Below are 18218 nucleotides of genomic sequence, written 5' to 3' on the forward strand. Positions count from 1 at the left end.
TCAGGATGTGAACGGGGCTCCAGAACGGATCCCGTTCGTATCCAGAGATACCACTGTAGTAGACATCTAGCAGTTTCAGATTTATCTCTGTAACCTGGAGAATTTCATCCAGAGATCACCAGGTGCCGTTGTGCAAGCGCAGATCATCTTTAATGAAGGTTAAAAACAGGTGCAAAAGGTTAAAAACAGAAAGGAACTGTGTTTTGTTTTTTGAACGAGGCAGAAGCAAATTTACCCCTTGGGTTACATTTTCAAGACCAAAACGGAAAGAGAAACCAAACAGAGATGCATAAATAAAGGCAGCGCAACAGGAAAACAGCTATTTTTAATTTTTTAAAAAATGAAACATTATCAGGTCGTTGTTGTGGAGCTGGTTGGCTGCACTGGGAGGTGTTTTGGCAAAACCGCACCCCAGGAAGAGTCCAACAGATACCCCCACTTTTTAGCCGCCCCAAATGAGAGGGGTGCACACCACACTGGTCCCCACTGGAGAGGCAAAATGGCTTCTGATCAGGACTTCCAAGACATTTTGCTCTCTGCCTAAATCAGAGCTGGGGAACATCTGGCCCTCCAGATGTTGGACTACAGCCCCCATCTGCCCTAGCCAGCATGGTCAACAGCCAGGGATGTTGGGAGTTTTGTCCCACAACACCTGGGCGGCCACAGGTTCCCCATCCCTGACCTTAATCATTGGCTGGAGTGGAGCAATACCAGCATCCCTTAAGCCAGAGTGACCTTTGTCCTTTTTTGTGGAGGATGCCTGGTAAGAAGTACCAGGGACTGGTCCTTGCCAGAAGGCAGACTCAAGCATGTGCCTTCTCCTCGGGTTCTTCACTATCAAGGTCCAGAAAGGTCCTTCTGTCCTCTCGGAGTCCTGAGCCACCAGCTTGTCCCTCTTCATATCATGGCTTCCATATGCAAAATCTTCAGGGCTTCCGAGATCTGGGAGCTGGTGTCCATCTGCCCATACATCCCCACCAGGAAGGCCCTCTGGAGCAAAATGGCGGCATGCTCTGCGAAGAAGAACAAGAGATGGGCACAGGCAGAGGAGACAAAGGAGGAACAGCAGGTTCATTGAGGAGGCGGGTGGGTTCGCCACAGGAAACGCAGGCTGGCCCAGGACCCTTCCTCATGCCCACCCCCCCAAAAAAAACCCAGAAGCAGAGTCGTGAGTTAGGAAGAGAGGGGTTACACTAGTGGCCAAAACTGTAGAAACCTTTTGGGGAAAGTGTGTTTCTGAGGTTTGATGGCTCATAACACCACTTTCTTCTGGAGTAATACCATGAAATTATATATCGATGGAAAGATAATTTAATGAAGAATGTAATGCAACGAAGTTTGTTCAATTATCTGTATTCTATCAAATGTTATAGCCAAATAAGCAGGAAAAGGAAGCTTAGGTTGATACGCAGCAATGTTTCTGAATACCAGTTGCTGGAAACCACAGGAGGAGAGAGGGCTCTTGGGCTGGGGTCCAGCTTGCTGCAGCCCAGAATGCCGCGGCAAGACTACTTATGGGGTCCTCACCGCGGGATCACACTCACCCGGTGCTATACCAATTGCACTGGCTCCCAGTGGAGTACAGGATCAGGTTTAAGGTGCTGGTTTTAACCTTTGAAGCCCTATACAGCCTAGGACCCTCGTACCTACAGGACCGCCTCTCCTGGTATATCCCACGGAGGACCTTATGGTTTTCCAGTAAAAATTTCTTGGAGATCCCGGGCCACAGAGAGGTTAGGCTGGCCTCAACCAGAGCCAGGTCTTTTTTGGCTGTGGCTCCAATCTGGTGGAACGCTCTATCACAACAGACTAGGGCCCTGAGGGACTTGCCATCTTTCCGCAGGGCCTGCAAGACAGAGCTGTTCCACCAGGCCTTTGGCTGAGTCACAGTCTGACCCCCTTCTTTGGTAATCCTCATAGAACTCTAGCCCAATGGTTGCTATTAATTTGATTCTGAATTGATTCTAGAATGTATTTTGTGGCTTACTGTTGTTTTACATTATATTTAGTTTATAGTTTAGATTATAGTTTAGAATTTATTTATTGTAACTGCTGAGTGGATTTCTGTTTAGCTTTTGTGTTATTATTATTTAATACTATTCTAATGACTGTTGAATGTTACTTTTTTGATGTAGGTTGCCTATTTTAAAGTTATGTTTTATTATCACATTTTTATATTGCATTAGATTGTTATAAGATGTACATTTTCAGCTTGTAAACCACCTTGAGTATTGGAAGATAGAAAGACAGTATACAAATTAAAAATTCCAAAAATAATAATTAATTGCTTGTGATTTTATGTAAACTGTGCTATTTTTACTGTTGTTAGCCGCTCTGAGCCCTGCTTTGGCTGGGAAGGGCGGGATATAAATAAATTATTGTTGTTGTTATTATTATTATTATTATTATTATTATTATTATTATTATTATAGCTTCCCCTCTCCTACCGCACAACTCAATCGGCAATGTCAGAGACTGAGCTGGGCTGCCACCGTACTGATCAGCATCGCCTCGGCCTAATGGGAACGCCTGCCAATATTTGCCCAGGATCAGAGAAAAAGGTTGCCTACTGACATTTGACCAAAGCGTACACACGGCCCCATCGTGCCACCACCGGGCCGGAGAAGCCCATTTGTCAGAAGAGGACGCAAACTCTGAGAAGCCCAAGCCGAACCCACAGAATCTGAAGGAAAAGCCAACGAGTCGCTCCTCTGGGGCTTTCACACTAAATGCCACCTGTGTTTTCAGAGTAAAGAAAAGTAGCTGGAAAAGTTGGGTTTCGAAGGAGGGTGGAAGGCTGGGAGCTGAAACTGAGCACAGAGGCAGAAGCAAAGGGCTAAAAGGAGGCAAAGCTATTCCGGTGCTGGGCCGGGGCAGGTGGGGTTTAGCAGCAGGACCTATCTTGGAAATAACGGAAAAGAACTATCCCTGTATGTTTCCGAGCACAATTCAAAGAGTTAGTGCTGTCCTTTAAAGCTCTAAACTGCCTCTGCCCAGTATACCTGAAGAAGAAGAGTTTGGATTTGATACCCCGCTTTATCACTACCCGAAGGAGTCTCAAAGCGGCCAATATTCTCCTTTCCCTTCCTCCCCCACAACAAACACTCTGTGAGGTGAGTGCGGCTGAGAGACTTCAGAGAAGTGTGACTGGCCCAAGGTCACCCAGCAGCTGCATGTGGAGGAGCGGGGAAGCGAACCCGGTTCCCCAGATTACGAGTCTCCCGCTCTTAACCACTACACCACGCTGGCTCTCTTCAAAGTGCTGGTGCTGACCTTTAAAGCCCTAAACGGCCTCGGCCCAGTATACCTGAAGGAGTGTCTCCACTCCCATCGTTCAGCCTGGACACTGAGGTCCAGCTTTGAGGGCCTTCTGGTGGTTCCTTCCCTGCGAGAAGTGAGGTTACAGGGAACCAGGCAGAGGGCCTTCTCGGTAGTGGTGCCCTCCCATCAGATGTCAAGGAAATAAACAACTATCTGACTTTTAGAAGATATCTGAAGATATCAGTTCCTATGCTCTGGAGCAAGAGAAAACAAGCTTGCTCCATCTTGTTATGTGGCTACCGAGACCACATAATACTAGTCTTGGGAGACCTACATTGGCTCCCAGTACGTTTCCGAGCACAATTCAAAGTGTTGGTGTTGACCTTTAAAGCCCTAAACGGCCTCGGCCCAGTAGACCTGAAGGAGCGTCTCCACCCCCATCGTTCTGCCCAGACACTGAGGTCCAGCTCCGAGGGCCTTCTAGCGGTTCCCTCACTGCGAGAAGTGAGGTTACAGGGAACCAGGCAGAGGGCCTTCTCGGTAGTGGCGCCTACCCTGTGGAATGCCCTCCCATCAGATGTCAAGGAGATAAACAAATATCTGACTTTTAGAAGACATCTGAAGGCAGCTCTGTTAAGGGAGGTTTTTAATGTCTAATGTTTTATTGCGCTTTTAATTCTGTTTGGAAATCCAGCCAGATGGGCAGGGTATAAGCACAGTGGTACCTTGGGTTAAGTACTTAATTTGTTCCAGAGATCAGTTCTTAACCTGAAACTGTTCTTAACCTGAGGTACCACTTTAGCTAATGGGGCCTCCTGCTGCCACTGCGCGATTTCTGTTCTCATCCTGAAGCAAAGTTCTTAACCCGAGGTACTATTTCTGGGTTAGCGGAGTCTGTAACCTGAAGTGTCTGTAACTCAAGGTACCACTGTAATACATTATTATTATTATTATTATTATTATTATTATTATTATTATTATTATTATCATCATCCATGTTGGCAACCATCGGTCTCAAGAGTCAACAGAGTGTGCCTCCAGAGGTGAAGCCAAACAGCTGTGTTAGTAGCACCTAAATGACCTGGGCAGTGTGTATGGAAGTCCTGGGCTGCCCAGACAACAAGCCTACCCCCTCATCCTCCAAGGAGCATGAAGAAGCTAGCTATGGTTCTCCTCTCCTGTTTGATCCTCACAACAAACCTGTGAGGTAGGCTAGGCTAAGACCCAGTGACTGGCCTATGGCCGCCCAGGAAGTGTGATGGCTGAGTGGGGATTCGAACTCGCATCTCCCCAGTCTCTAACCGCTGCTCCACACCGCCTCTCTCCTTGAAGGTCAAGTGCTCTTTACCCCTTCCCTAGCTGTGCTTCTGTTATATCGGAGGAGCCAGCCTTACACAAATGCAAACCTCTTCCCCCTTCCCCATGGCATTTTCTGAGTGCTCAGAGTCTCTTGCTCGCTTACACTGAGCTCTGCAGTTCTTACAACCACCTTGCAAAGCACGGTGGAAGCATCAGGAAAAGCAACTGCCTGCTCTTACCTTGGCAAAGGAGGGTGTACTCGGGCAGGTTTCTCAGAGCTGTCTGAACAACCTCAAAGTCACGGCTGCCAAGGCAGTACATGAACGTGGGGAGGAAGTCGGCCGCAATGCTGGAAAGTGGAAAGGAGAGAGAGGATTTCGGTGAGTCAAGAATACCAGGAAAGCCAGGCTGCTGTATCAGGCCACAGGCCCATTTAGTTCAGTGTCCTGTTTGCACAGAAGGCAGGAATATGGAAAGCCCCCAAGGGGGACATGAGGGCAACAGCGCTCTCCCATTGTTGTTCCCTCGCATTTGGTATTTGGAGGTAGACTGCAGTTGTGCAGGGAGGTTCTGCGCAGCCATCGTGAAGAACAGCCTACTCCTTCCACCACAAATGTGTTGAATCCCCTGTTAGCGGCTGTCGCCACAGCTTGTAAAATTGAGCTTTATCTGCATTTAAAAGCATGCCTGAACTGCTTAGTATTTTTAAGAATATCTAAGCGGCAAGGGTGGCACTGTGGTTTAAACCACAGAGCCTAGGACTTGCCGATCAGAAGGTCGGCAGTTTGAATCCCCGTGACAGGGTGAGCTCCCGTTGCGCAGTCCCTGCTCCTGTCAACCTAGCAGTTCGAAAGCACATCAAAGTGCAAGTAGATAAATAGGTACCGCTCCGGCGGGAAGGTAAACGGCGTTTCCGTGAGCTGCTCTGGTTCGCCAGAAGTGGCTTAGTCCTGCTGGCCACATGACCCGGAAGCTGTACGCCGGCTCCCTTGGCCATAAAGCGAGATGAGCACCGCAACCCCAGAGTCGGTCACAACTGGACCTAATGGTCAGGGGTTCCTTTACCTTTCAGCGGCATGCAAAGATGCAACATGAAAACAGGAGGGGAGAGTGCTCTTGTGTTCAGGATGCTGGACTAGATGGTCCACGGACCTGATCCTGCCAGGGCTCTTCTTGTGTTCTTACACTACAGTTGTTCAGCTTTGCAGCTGGCCTGTACCCAAACCCATCACCGCTTCCTGTTTCTTGCAGATTTACAACCAAGTCATGCGGTTCCTGAGATCTAGAGCCGCCCATTCCTTGTTGGACAGCATTGCCCTGGTACTGATTTGGTTTCTAATTGAGTGATCTCTGTCATCTCTGTCTCGGAAACGGACTGGAATTTGTTCCCCCTCGCTGGGATTTTCAAGGGCTGCCCTCTATGAGCAAAGCGGCTCGAGTCAAACTTCCTGTGTCGGTTCCTAGGCCCCATCAGCCCCCCTGCCCTCCACGCAGGGTCTGCCCATCCGCACCTGGGGTTGTTCTGTATCGAGCGCAGCGCGAGGGAGAAGGCGAGATTCCGGCAGGTTTCCTCGGGAGAGCTCATCAGTCTTTGCAGGTGAGTCTGAGCGGTGGAAGAGAGAAAAGACGTTGGAGGCCAATGCAAGTAACAATAGTTACCGAACCCCTACTAATAGCCAAGTACTGGAAGGGTGACCATATACCAACCAGAGAAGAATGGCTACAGAAGCTAAGCAAGTACAGTATTTTTTGCTCTATAAGACTCACTTTTTGCCTCCTAAAAAGGAAGGGGAAATGTGTGTACGTCTTATGGAGCGAATGCAGGCTGCGCAGCTATCCCAGAAGCCAGAACAGCAAGAGGGATTGCTGCTTTCACTGCGCAGCGATCACTCTTGCTGTTCTGGCTTCTGGGATTCAGAATATTTTTTTTCTTGTTTTCCTCCTCCAAAAACTAGGTGCGTCTTGTGGTCTGGTGCGTCTTATAGAGCAAAAAATACGGTACTTGGAACTCGCTAAGTGGACTGAAGCCTTAAGGAACAAGTCAAATAAAATAGTCCAGAAGGAATGGGAATGCCTAAATATCTACCTATCGAGTCAAGGTTCAAGATTTGGTTGTGTTTAGAATAAACCCGTAAGTAGGAAAATGTCTCCTTATACCAAGATGAGGAATATATTCAAATACAGAGAAATTTCTTTAGTTATATAAGAAATGAACCAGCGTGAGGTCGACAGAAGTCAAAAAACCAAAAGCATAATAAAAAGAGATTCACCCCAGAAGGTCAGCATCTTGGTAGAGAAAGGACATTCTGAGCTGTCTATTATAGCTACCTTGTATTATATTTATGTTCTTACTTTTTGCGTTTGCTCTGTTTTCTTTTTTTCTGTTTCTTTACTTTTCTTTTTTGTATTCAATTGAAATGTTTTTATACTTTGTTTTGTTTGTATAACAATTTAATAGTAATAATAATAATAATAATAATAATAATAATAATAATGGTTACAGAACCCTTTCGGTTGTTCAGAGTAAGAGAAAGCAACTTCCAGGGTGGGCTTTTCCATAGGAGAGAGGTGGGCATTCCAGCTCAGACTCTCTTCCCCTCCTGCAACCCCAAAGAAGTCAAAGAACTTGGCTGCAGAAGTGTTCCCTTTTGGCAAGTCTCTGGAGTGTTTACAGTGGCTGGCAGAAGCCATGGGGGAAACTGGCACTGCCAGGGCTGGCTTGTGCCCAGAAACAGAGCAGGAAGAGGTGGAGCCTACAGTTAGCCCCAGGGCATGCTGGGATGAAAGGGAGCCAGGGTACCCCAAGGGATACCCTGAAACTCATACCCAGGTCAAGCTGCCCACACATCAACATTGGAGCCTCCCTGCCCCTGCCATTTGCCTGCCACCTAGGTTACGGATTGCTTGCGGAGCACTGACTTCTCATTTTTGCAAACGTTTCCTAACCGCTTGCATGGAATTCTTATTCACCGCAGGCGATTAGGCTGCTTAGGAGTCTGGCCAAAGTCAGGGGTCAGCAAACCTTTTCAGCAGGGGGCCGGTCCACTGTCCCTCAGACTTTGTGGGGGGCCAGACTATATTTTGGGAAAAGGAAAAGAAATGAACAAATCCCTATGCCCCACAAATAACCCAGAGATGCGTTTTAAATAAAAGGACACATTCTACTCATGTAAAAACACACTGATTCCCAGACCATCCGCAGGCCGGATTGAGAAGGCGAATGGGCAGGATCCGGCCCACAGGCCTTAGTTTGCCTACCCATGGCCAAAGTGGTTGGTGACACAGGCTCTGTCAACCCTTTTTCCGGAAGGGGGTGCTAATGAACATCCCACCGAAGGGGACTAGGGCAGAGCAAGAGACACACAAAGCAGACAACTGAACGAGGATGGGGGCAACGTACGGAAAAAAAGGCAAGGATTTCCGGTCTTCGCCTGGACATCTCGTCGATATCGGTCAGCACCTCCAGGATATCTGGGAAGCAGGGCAAAACAAAGAGACTGGGGTGAGCAATCTGGTGTCCCTACCCCTAAGAAGAGGGGGAGGAAGGAGCTGACAGCCTCTCAAGGGAACGCAATCTGCTTTATAACAGCTCTTCATAATCAAACTTATCCCTTATACACAAAGTTGATTGCTGCCGTCTGCAGGATAGTCTCTTCTGCAAGTTCCAAAAATCTCAGAAACTCTCTCTGCAGTAAGTCGGAGCAGGGCTTTTAGTGTGGTGGCCCCTGTTCTGTGGAATAGCATTGCTATATACCACAGGTGCCCCCTATCTGCACTTTCTGGAACAGCCGGAGACATTTTAGTTCCAACAGGCTTGCTTGGCTGGATAAATGGGACTCGACTGCGAGTGTCCACTTGTTAGGCTTTTGGTTGTGTTTTAAATATATTTCCTGTTTTTTGTGTGTTTAACCGTTTTTAATTATTTTATGTGTAAATCACCTTGAGATGGCAGTTTAAAAGTAAAGGTAAAGGGACCCTTGACCATTAGGTCCAGTTGTGGCCGACTCTGGGGTTGCGGCGCTCATCTCGCTTTATTGGCCGAGGGAGCTGGCGTACATCTTCCGGGTCATGTGGCCAGCATGGCTAAGCCGCTTCTGGCGAACCAGAGCAGCGCACGGAAACGCCGTTTACCTTCCCGCCGGAGTGGTACCTATTTATCTACTTGCACTTTGATGTGCTTTCGAACTGCTAGGTTGGCAGGAGCAGGGACCGAGGAACGGGAGCTCACCCCGTTGCGGGGATTCGAACCACCGACCCTCTGATCGGCAAGCCCTAGGCTCTGTGGTTTAACCCACAGCGCCACCCGCGTCCCTGATTTGCTTGTTAACCATGGCTAAATGAGCTACATACATAACTTTAAAAAGCTCTTATTTTTCGTGTTTCCTTTCTTGGTCTTTCCACAAGCTCTAGGCTCTGTGGTTTAACCCACAGTTTAGGAGGCGATTAATAAATTAATTGAAATAAATATATAAATAACAACAACAACAACAACATAGCTGTTCCAAGCACTCCAGGCACACCATTTTGTTGTAATTCTTGCAACAATTTTCCAAGTCAGTTCAGTATCATTATTCCCCCCCCCCATAGTACAGATGGGGAGACAGATGCTGAGAAAAATGAAACAGTGGCTTGTCTAAGGCCACCCATGGAGTTCACAGCAGAGGCAAGGATTTAGCCAGTAGTTTCCTGATTCACAGGCTTTTACACCAAGAGTTGGGATGTAATGTAGTAGCATTAGACCGATTCACAGGTCGCCTGTGGCTTCTGTAGGGAACTGCTTCCCCATTGAGGGGGCCCCCATAGCAAGGAGCGGCACGTGAATATCCTAAGGGAGCCTGAGGGCGCTGCTCTGCCTCTCTCCACCTGGCCTGGGGCGGGGCCTGACAGGCTCCATAAAGGACTACTGTTGCTCAGCAGAGAGGGCTCCTTTTCAAAAAAAAATTTATTTTTTATCTACGTCGTTTTAAATTGATGTTGATATTAACGTTGTATTTTTAGTTTTAGATTTTATGACAATAGAAACAGTATCATGAGAATGATTGGAAGTTTTATGCAGAAATTTGTATTTGATGGATATGATTTTCTATAAATTTTTGGTTCTTTTTCTTGTTTTTCTTTTCTTTGTTGTCTTTTCCAAGTTTTTCTTTTATGTCTTGATGTTTTCTTTTTTTGTATTTAACTCCTCTATACTTACCTTTGTTGTACGTTTGTATTTTAAACCAATAAAGATTTACCATGGGGGGAAAATGGAAATTGTTTTCCATTTGGTTCTGTACCTCTTGATGTGTTTTATTTATTGTTTATGACTTTTATTATGTTGGCTATTATGGGAATCTTGCCACGTTGTAAGCCGCCTTGGGCATTGTTTTAACTATGGAAAGGCGGCATACAAATAAAATGATGATGATGATGCTGCTGAATGCCCCCTGCCATTGAACATTGCCCCCCGCTTCTGCAACGTTTGGGTACCTGCACTGTGCAAGCGTTAGATCAGTGTTTTCAAAATACATTATCGTTTTCAGAAGCACATTCACCATGAGGAATAGCCTGTCTGAAACCCTGGGCAGAGCTGCTGCCCAGTCAATGCAGACCATATTGGCCTTGACTTACCCTCCACAGCCTGACCTCTGGAGAGTCGCTTCATGTACGGGGCCATTTCAGCTGGAGTGAGAGGAGTGAAGAGAGAGACACTGACAAGGGGCAAGGAACTTGCGCCGGGGACTTCATCTGAAGATGCACAGAAGAGAGAGGGAGAGGGTTTTGTTAGTGCTCTGTTAGGTGCACAGATCTCAGAGTCCAGAAGTAGCAGTAGTAGTAGTAGTAGTAGTAGTAGTAATAATAATAATAATAATAATAATAATAATAATAATAATAATTTATTCATACCCCACCCATCTGGCTGGGTTGTCCCAGCCACTGTGGGAGGCTTCCAACACACATAAAAATAATAACAAAACATCAAACACTAATAGTAACAACCAGATCCTAAATCAAAAGTCAACATTAAAATAAGCAACTTATATCAAATAAAGCAATACATGTATTCAATAATCCATCAGAATCCAACAGTAAACATCAGCAAATAATAATTTAGCAGTTTACACTTATCAATTACAATAATTACTAATCTATAATCAATAAAACAACTGCAAATCACAATGCATAAAATACCAGAAAATGTACAAAACCATGTAAAAGGATCAAACTGAGAAACAAGGACACACAACTTATAAAATTATTCTTAAAAACTACCCCTGAACTCCTGGGACCTGCCTATTGTTTACAACTGGATTCTTTTTATGATTGCATGTTTTGTAATGATGTTTTAAACGTTGTAAAGGTAAAAGTAAAGGGACCCCTGACCATTAGGTCCAGTCGTGGCCGACTGTGAGGTTGCGGCGCTCATCTCGCTTTACTGGCCGAGGGAGCCGGCCTACAGCTTCCGGGTCATGTGGCCAGCATGACTAAGCCGCTTCTGGCGAACCAGAGCAGTGCATGGAAATGCTGTTTACCTTCCCGCTGGAGTGGTACCTATTTATCTACTTGCACTTTTGTGCTTTTGAACTGCTAGGTTGACAGGAGCAGGGACTGAACAACGGGAGCTCACCCCATCACGGGGATTCGAACTACCGACCTTCTGATTGGCAAGCCCAAGAGGCTCTGTGGTTTAACCCACAGTGCCACCCGCATTCCTTTAAACGTTGTAAGCTACCTCAAATCCCAGCTTGGGAGAAGGGCGAGTTATAAAAACATTAAATAAGTTTAAACAAACAAATGTGAGAGGTGAAACTCAAATGGAAAGCCCAAGACTCACCGTCCTTTTCCTCGTCAGCCCCTCGGTCCGCGGCGCCGTTCTTGCTGGGCAGGCTCAGGCCAGCCAGGAGAGACTTCAGCATCGCCAGGTCGCTGTTGTCCGACGAGAGGTCACTGCAGGGAAGGAGAGCAATGGCCGCGGGTGTGCTCACATCGCTTCTGGGCTACCCCATCTCCCTCCTCTGAGCTCCCAACCGCCCCACATCCTGGACAAACCCGGAGCGAGAGACTTACTGTAGGGGGTCTGAGTGCTTCTGCAGGAAGGCGACAGCTGCCTGGGCGTTGGAAGTTATGTACTTGTGGATGAACTGCACAAACTTGGAGATGAAGGCGGCCAAATGGCGCGAAGACTTCCGGTAGCTCTGAAGCAAAGCAAAGGCGACTGGGGATGAGATTTTTTTCTTCTCTTTTCTTTTTTTATTGACTTAAGAAAATTATACAGACAACAAAACGAAGAAGCCTAAATTAACATTGCCTTCTACCGATAAGAAACAATAATAACTATTACAATAATGAAAATACTAAAAATACACTTACTTCCCCTTTTGAACTTCTATTCTGGTTACAATATATTACTATTCTATAAGAATCTATTATATCCTTTGCTGTCCCATATATTACAGTGGTACCTCGGATTACATACGCTTCAGGCTACATACGCTTCAGGTTACAGACTCCGCTAACCCAGAAGTAGTACTTCAGGTTAAGAACTTTGCTTCAGGATGAGAATAGAAATCGCACACCAGCGGCGCGGCAACAGCGGGAGGCCCCCATTAGCTAAAGTGGTGCTTCAGGTTAAGAACAGTTTCAGGTTAAGAACGGACCTCCAGAATGAATTAAGTACTTAACCCAAGGTACCACTGTATTTTATTTCCCAAATTCAACCTAACTCTCCCCTCCTCCCTGCTGCTTCCCTTCACCTGTGTGTGATCTTCTCATCATAATATTATTTTTTGTAGTTGCTTTAACAAAATAGAATAACATGAAAACTGTTAAATTATAATTACTTCTTTTGTCCTTACACGCTTAACAATTGCCTATTAAGAGTTCTGCTTTAACACCATATTTCTTCACGTATTCCCCTATGCATTCCCATTCTGTATAGAATTTTTGATTGGAGCAGCCCCTGACTGATGCAGTCATTTTTGCCATCTTGGCAAACTCACAAATCTTAACCTGCCATTCTGACATTTGTGGTACTTTCCCTGTTTTCCAATATTTTGCCATAAGTATGGGGACGAGATTTTGGAAGCAGCCTGGAGGCTCATCCTTCTCCTGTAACCCAGGGTGTTCTAAGGGCTGGTTCACACAGGCGGAGTCGATGGGAAGAAGAACCTCGACTTCTGCTATCAAGCCAGGGAACCCAGGGCCACCGCAAGGTGGCCTCCCAGGAAGAACATTAAGACAATGGGGAGACCAGCCTAGCCCCACCCTGGCCATTCCAACTTCTGGTTGCCCCAGGGAGTCTGGCCTTATCCACTTGCTGAAGGAACGAGAGCCACCCATTGCCATTCAAGCAACACCACCAGCGAAGGAACGTCAGCTTGGCCTTGTTGTTGTTGTTGTTGTTGTTTAGTCGTTTAGTCGTGTCCGCCTCTTTGTGACCCCCTTGACCAGAGCACGCCAGGAACTTCTGTCTTCCAATGCCTCCCGCAGTTTGGTCAGACTCATGTTTGTAGCTTTGAAGACACTCTCCAACCATCTCGTCCTCTGTCGTCCCCTTCTCCTTGTGCCCTCCATCTTTCCCAACATCTGGGTCTTTTCCAGGGAGTCTTCTCTTCTCATGAGGTGGCCAAAGTATTGGAGCCTCAGCTACACGATCTGTCCTTCCAGTGAGCACTCAGGGCTGATTTCCTTCAGAATGGATAGGTTTGATCTTCTTGCAGTCCATGGGACTCTCAAGAGTCTCCTCCAGCACCAGAATTCAAAAGCATCAATTCTTTGGCGATCAGCCTTCTTTATGGTCCAGCTCTCACTTCCATACATCACTACTGGGAAAACCATAGCTTGAACTATACGGACCTTTGTTGGCAAGGTGATGTCTCTACTTTTTAAAATGCTGTCTAGGTTTGCCATCGCCTTTCTCCCAAGGAGCAGGCGTCTCTTAATTTCGTGGCTGCTGTCACCATCTGCAGTGATCATGGAGCCCAAGAAAGTAAAATCTCTCACTGCCTCCATTTCTTCCCCTTCTATTTGCCAGGAGGTGATGGGACCAGTGGCCATGATCTTGGTTTTTTTGATGTTGAGCTTCAGACCATATTTTGCGCTCTCCTCTTTCACCCTCATTAAAAGGTTCTTTAATTCCTTGGCCTTAGCTGGATATAAATGCTCTCCAAGATCTCACTTTGAAGAACTTGGTGAACGAGCTTGTTTTCTTCTGCTCCAGTTACAAGAAAGGAGAGTCCAAGAAAGGAGAGTCCAACATCAGCAAGAAACATTCAACAGTGCAATGGGAATCTCCCTCCCTGAAGGTTTGATTGATTTTTTCAAAATCATTTTTATTTGTAAATTAGATACAATACCAAATACATATGCATCAAACAGGCACAGGCAAATTCTGCCCTCCAGATGTTTTGGGACTACAACTCCCATCATCCCTAGCTAACAGGTTTCCCTAGCCACTCTGGGCGGCTTTCAACAGAATATCAAAAATCCAATAAAACTTCAAACATTGAAAACTTCCCTAAACAGAGCTGCCTTCAGATGTCTTCTAAACGTCAGATAGTTGTTTATTTCCTTAACATCTGATGGGAGGGCATTCCACAGGGCAGGCACCACTACTGAGAAGGCCATTATTATTATCATTATTATTATAGTGGACGCTCGGGTTGGGAACGTGATCCATGCAGGAGGCATGTTCGCAACCCGCAGCATTCGCAACCCACGTCTGCGCACGTGCGGGTTGTAATTCGGTGCTTCTGCGCATGCGCAAAGTGCGATTTAGTACTTCTGTGCAGGCGCAACTGCCGAAACCCGGAAGTAACGCGTTCCAGTACTTCTGGGTTTTGGCAGTCCTCAACCCGAAAAAACGCAACCTGAAGCAGATGCAACCTGAGGTATGACTAGAAAGGGCCTGGGTAGAGTCTCAAGGGCCAGGTAGAAAGGCCTGGGGGGCCATATCTGACCGCTGGGCCCGAGGTTCCCCAAACCCCTGAAACAAATAAATAACAGCAGAAAGCAAAGCTGACCTTGCAAGCCTAGAGCCTGCTCACCCCAGGAGTTCTGCGTCCACAGTGCATGGCTGCAACCCGCCCCCCATAAGGCCACAAGATTGCAGGGCACCCAGCTTTTTGGCAACCCCCCCTGCCCCTGCCAGAGTGTGGCTCCCCTCTCTGCCCCAAAAGCCTCTCCTACCAGAAGCAAGCGGATGAAGGAGAGGAGGCAGTCCCACAGCGCCTCCTGGTGTTCGCTCTGGAAGACCTGCGGCTGCAGGAGCTCCAGGATGCCCAAGACGTGGAGGAAGAAGGTGAGGTGGTTCTGCTGGCGGAACTCCTGGAAGTTGAGGTGGACCCGTCCATGCAGCAAGGCCGCGATCATCGGCAGGTGCCTGGGGATAGAGGGAGGAGAGAGGCCGCCTTAAGACGTTTCTGCAGCAGGCAGCAAGAACTTACTCTTTGATCCCTCTTCCTGAAGGAGTTTTGGATTTGGGCTTCCCATCCTTTAGCCTGTCTCAAGAGACAGTGGAGTACAGTGGTACTTCGGGTTACATATGCTTCAGGTTACATACACCTCAGGTTACAGACTCCGCTAACCCAGAAATAATGCTTCAGGGTAAGAACTTTGCTTCAGGAAGAGAACGGAAATCGTGTGGCGGTGGTGCAGTGACAGCAGGAAGCCCCATTAGCTAAAGTGGTGCTTCAAGTTAAGAACAGTTTCAGGTTAAGAACGGACCTCCAGAACGAATTAAGTACTTAACCCGAGGTACCACTGTACCCCTTCGCAGGCGAAGTCAAACTGCTGTGTTTGCAGCACCAAAGTTGAAGGACATGAGGCAGGAGTTGATAATGCAGGTGAGCTGCAAGCAAGCTGCCGGCCAGCTCTGTGGAGCCTCCTTTTATTGGCACAATATGCAAACTCAGGCGGGTACATTTTGGGCTGTGACCTTTACACATCTTCCAGTCCCGAGATCGTGGGGTGGTACAAAGTTATTTTGGCACCTGTTTCCACCGCGTCATTTTCCCCTTGCACAATGTATGCCGAAGGAGACAAAGGTCTCAGACAGGACACCGCAGACTACTGAGACCGCAAAAGGTTAGACAGAGGGCAAGATGTTCAGACAGCTGTGGCCTTATCTGTGAGGGGGAGTGTGCTCCGCACCCCAAGGTCACATGTGCAGGCAGCTGAGGCTGCCCGCGGGCAGGGAGTGTGCTCCACACTTAGCGATCATTCCTACAAAAGTGAGCCCCCTTGGGGGAAAGCCTGGGCAATGTCTAAGGGGGTCCTGGGCTGCCCGGATAACAAGATCCCCCTCTTGGCCTCACTGATGGGGTCCAAAGGAAAGCAGAACAAGACGGTTGGCACCAGCTGGGCTGCAGGAGTTGCCGGAAGGAGGCTTACAAGGCGCCCCTCAACCGCCTTAGGGACTCACTCCAGATTTGTGCAGGGTTTACTCCTTAGCACTGTCTTCCCACAAGGAAGTGGAGGTTTAGGGTCAGAGTTTTTCCTCTCCTAGATGGGCTCCCTTCCCAGGCGGACCAGCCCCATCTGCCTCTCACTTCCCTCCTCAGTGCTTGCAGAAACCGCCTTCTTGACCCACTCTTGGTCTCGCCCGCTCTCGTTTATATGGCTGGAGAGCAGTCCCTACAAGGTGGGTGCTCTGCTGCTGAGCTGCTGCCTATAAACAAAGCAAGTTTCCAGTCCTCACCGTTCAGACTAAAGGGCTGATCTAAATAGGAATCTGCCTTAGACCTCGAGTCAAACCTTTAGCATGCCTAACTCTGTGATGTCCGCTGGATTGGCAGCAGCTCTCCAGGATTTCAGATGGTGATCTTAATTCCTCCCCTGCCTGAAGGTGCCGAGGACTGAATCGGGGACCTTCACGCATGCAAAAAGGTGTTCTGCCACAGAGCTACACTGCTTCCCCCTAAGGGCTTTGCTGTCCATATTATTGTTAGTTACGAAGGATGACTGTGGTTTGGAGTGGAGAAAGTTCACATTTTGGCACCTGGGGGGGGTGTTGTTTGGCACCGGGGGGGGGGGGGTGCGCCTCTAACTCATGGACCACCAGAACTGATGTGCGGGGAAGAAGCCTCCCTGGGTGTCAGCGCATGCTGGCCAGAGGGACATAGTGGCTTGGAGAGCTGATGTGCGGGGAAGAAGCCTCCTTGGGTGTCAGTGCATGCCGGTTGGAGGGACATGGTGGCTTGCAGAGCTGGCATGAAGCAAAGAAGCCTTCCTGGGTGTCAGCGCATGCCAGCTGGAGGGACAAGGTGGCTTGCAGAGCTGACATGCAGGGAATAAGCCTTCCTGGGTGTCAGCACACGCCAGCTGGAGGGACATGGTGGCTTGCAGAGCTGGCATGAAGTAAAGAAGCCTTCCTGGGTGTCAGCGCATGCCAGCTGGAGGGGCATGGTGGCTTGCAGAGCTGATGCGCCGGGAAGAATCCTCCCTGGGTGTCAGCACACGCCGGCTGCAGGGACATGGTGTCTTACAGAGCTGACATGCAGGGAAAAGGCCTTCCTGGCTGTCAGCACACGCCAGCTGGAGGGGCATGGTGGCTTGCAGATCTGATGCACGAGGAAGAAGCCTCCCTGGGGGTCAGCACATGCCAGCCGGAGGGACATGGTGGCTTGCAGAGCTGATGCACGGGGAAGAAGCCTCCCTGGGTGTCAGCGTACACCAGCTGGAGGGACATGGTTTCCTGCAGAGCTGACATGCAGGGAGGCCTCTCTGAGCTCATGGGACCTCTTTGGGCTCTGGGATGGGCCTCCTCTTTGAGCCACTAGGACACTCCAGGCTGCTCCCCCTTATATGTGATTTTGCGTACGTGCACAGGGGGCGGGGCCCAGAACAGAACCCCCGTGAAAATGGAGAGTCGCCTGCCCTACTAGTACAAAGGTCCTGCTGAGTTCCTGTACTTTTTTCTTCCCTAGAAAAAAAAAGCACTGGATATAAAGATAATGTAAAAGTCCCTGAAGCAGCGCAGGCTGAGCAGAACCTGAGGAGGAGGATGGGGTGGGCCACGGCCAGCTTCCGACACGCCATGTTGGCATCCCACAGGCGGCTCCCGCTCGTCTTGGAATCGCTGGAGTCGGCAAGGAGGGTGATGAAGCGGTGGACCAGGGCGTCGAGCTGCAGGGAGAGAGAGAGAAGAGTGAAGAAGAAGTAGAGGAGGAGGAGTTTGGATTTGATATCCCGCTTTATCACTCCCCTTCAGGAGTCTCAAAGTGGCTAACAATCTCCTTTCCCTTCCTCCCCCACAACAAACACTCTGTGAGGTGAGTGGGGCTGAGAGACTTCAAAGAAGTATGACTGGCCCAAGGTCACCCAGCAGCTGCATGTGGAGGAGCGGAGACGCGAACCCGGTTCCCCAGATTACGAGACTACAGCTCTTAACCACTACACCACAGTGGCATCGGCCAGGCACTCAAACACTTCCTGAAATGGACTGAATGTGCTAAAACTACCTTTTCCAACCTCCCAACTTGCAAAGAGACTTCCAGTCTCCCCAAGAGGAGGTGGTCAATGGCAGGTTTCCGGATCGTTTCCTTAGGGTTGATGATGGAACACAAGGGACGAAAGGTTTGAGACCGCAACCCATTTTCAAAGACTCCCTCATTTCACATTGGACCGGGTGAAAGTTACTTGGTGCTTTTTATCTTTTGGGAGGGGGACAATCAGAGCAC

General features: G+C 48.3%; 1 protein-coding gene across 2 annotated transcripts in view; it reads right to left on the reverse strand.

Moving 5' to 3' along the window:
- Nucleotides 1-306: 306 nt before the first annotated feature.
- The window catches only part of INTS1 (integrator complex subunit 1), an 89881-nt gene continuing 71969 nt past the window's right edge, over nucleotides 307-18218 (reverse strand). Inside the window, exons 39-48 of one of the 2 annotated variants that reach the window (XR_014504883.1) lie at nucleotides 17531-17664; nucleotides 14728-14920; nucleotides 11608-11735; nucleotides 11375-11487; nucleotides 10171-10287; nucleotides 7961-8031; nucleotides 6072-6163; nucleotides 4800-4909; nucleotides 653-1013; nucleotides 307-595 (exon numbers count right to left, since the gene is read on the reverse strand). Coding sequence is in view for 1 of the 2 variants with exons in the window: in XM_083413298.1 (XP_083269424.1) it covers nucleotides 898-1013; nucleotides 4800-4909; nucleotides 6072-6163; nucleotides 7961-8031; nucleotides 10171-10287; nucleotides 11375-11487; nucleotides 11608-11735; nucleotides 14728-14920; nucleotides 17531-17664 (1074 nt within the window). In the remaining variant the exon portion in view is untranslated. Of the gene's footprint in view, nucleotides 1014-4799; nucleotides 4910-6071; nucleotides 6164-7960; nucleotides 8032-10170; nucleotides 10288-11374; nucleotides 11488-11607; nucleotides 11736-14727; nucleotides 14921-17530; nucleotides 17665-18218 lie in introns of both variants that reach the window. The other variant, XM_083413298.1, reaches the window with a different exon arrangement.

Source organism: Podarcis tiliguerta, assembly GCF_965153285.1.
Source record: "Podarcis tiliguerta genome assembly, chromosome: 14".
Lineage (NCBI taxonomy): Eukaryota > Metazoa > Chordata > Lepidosauria > Squamata > Lacertidae > Podarcis > Podarcis tiliguerta.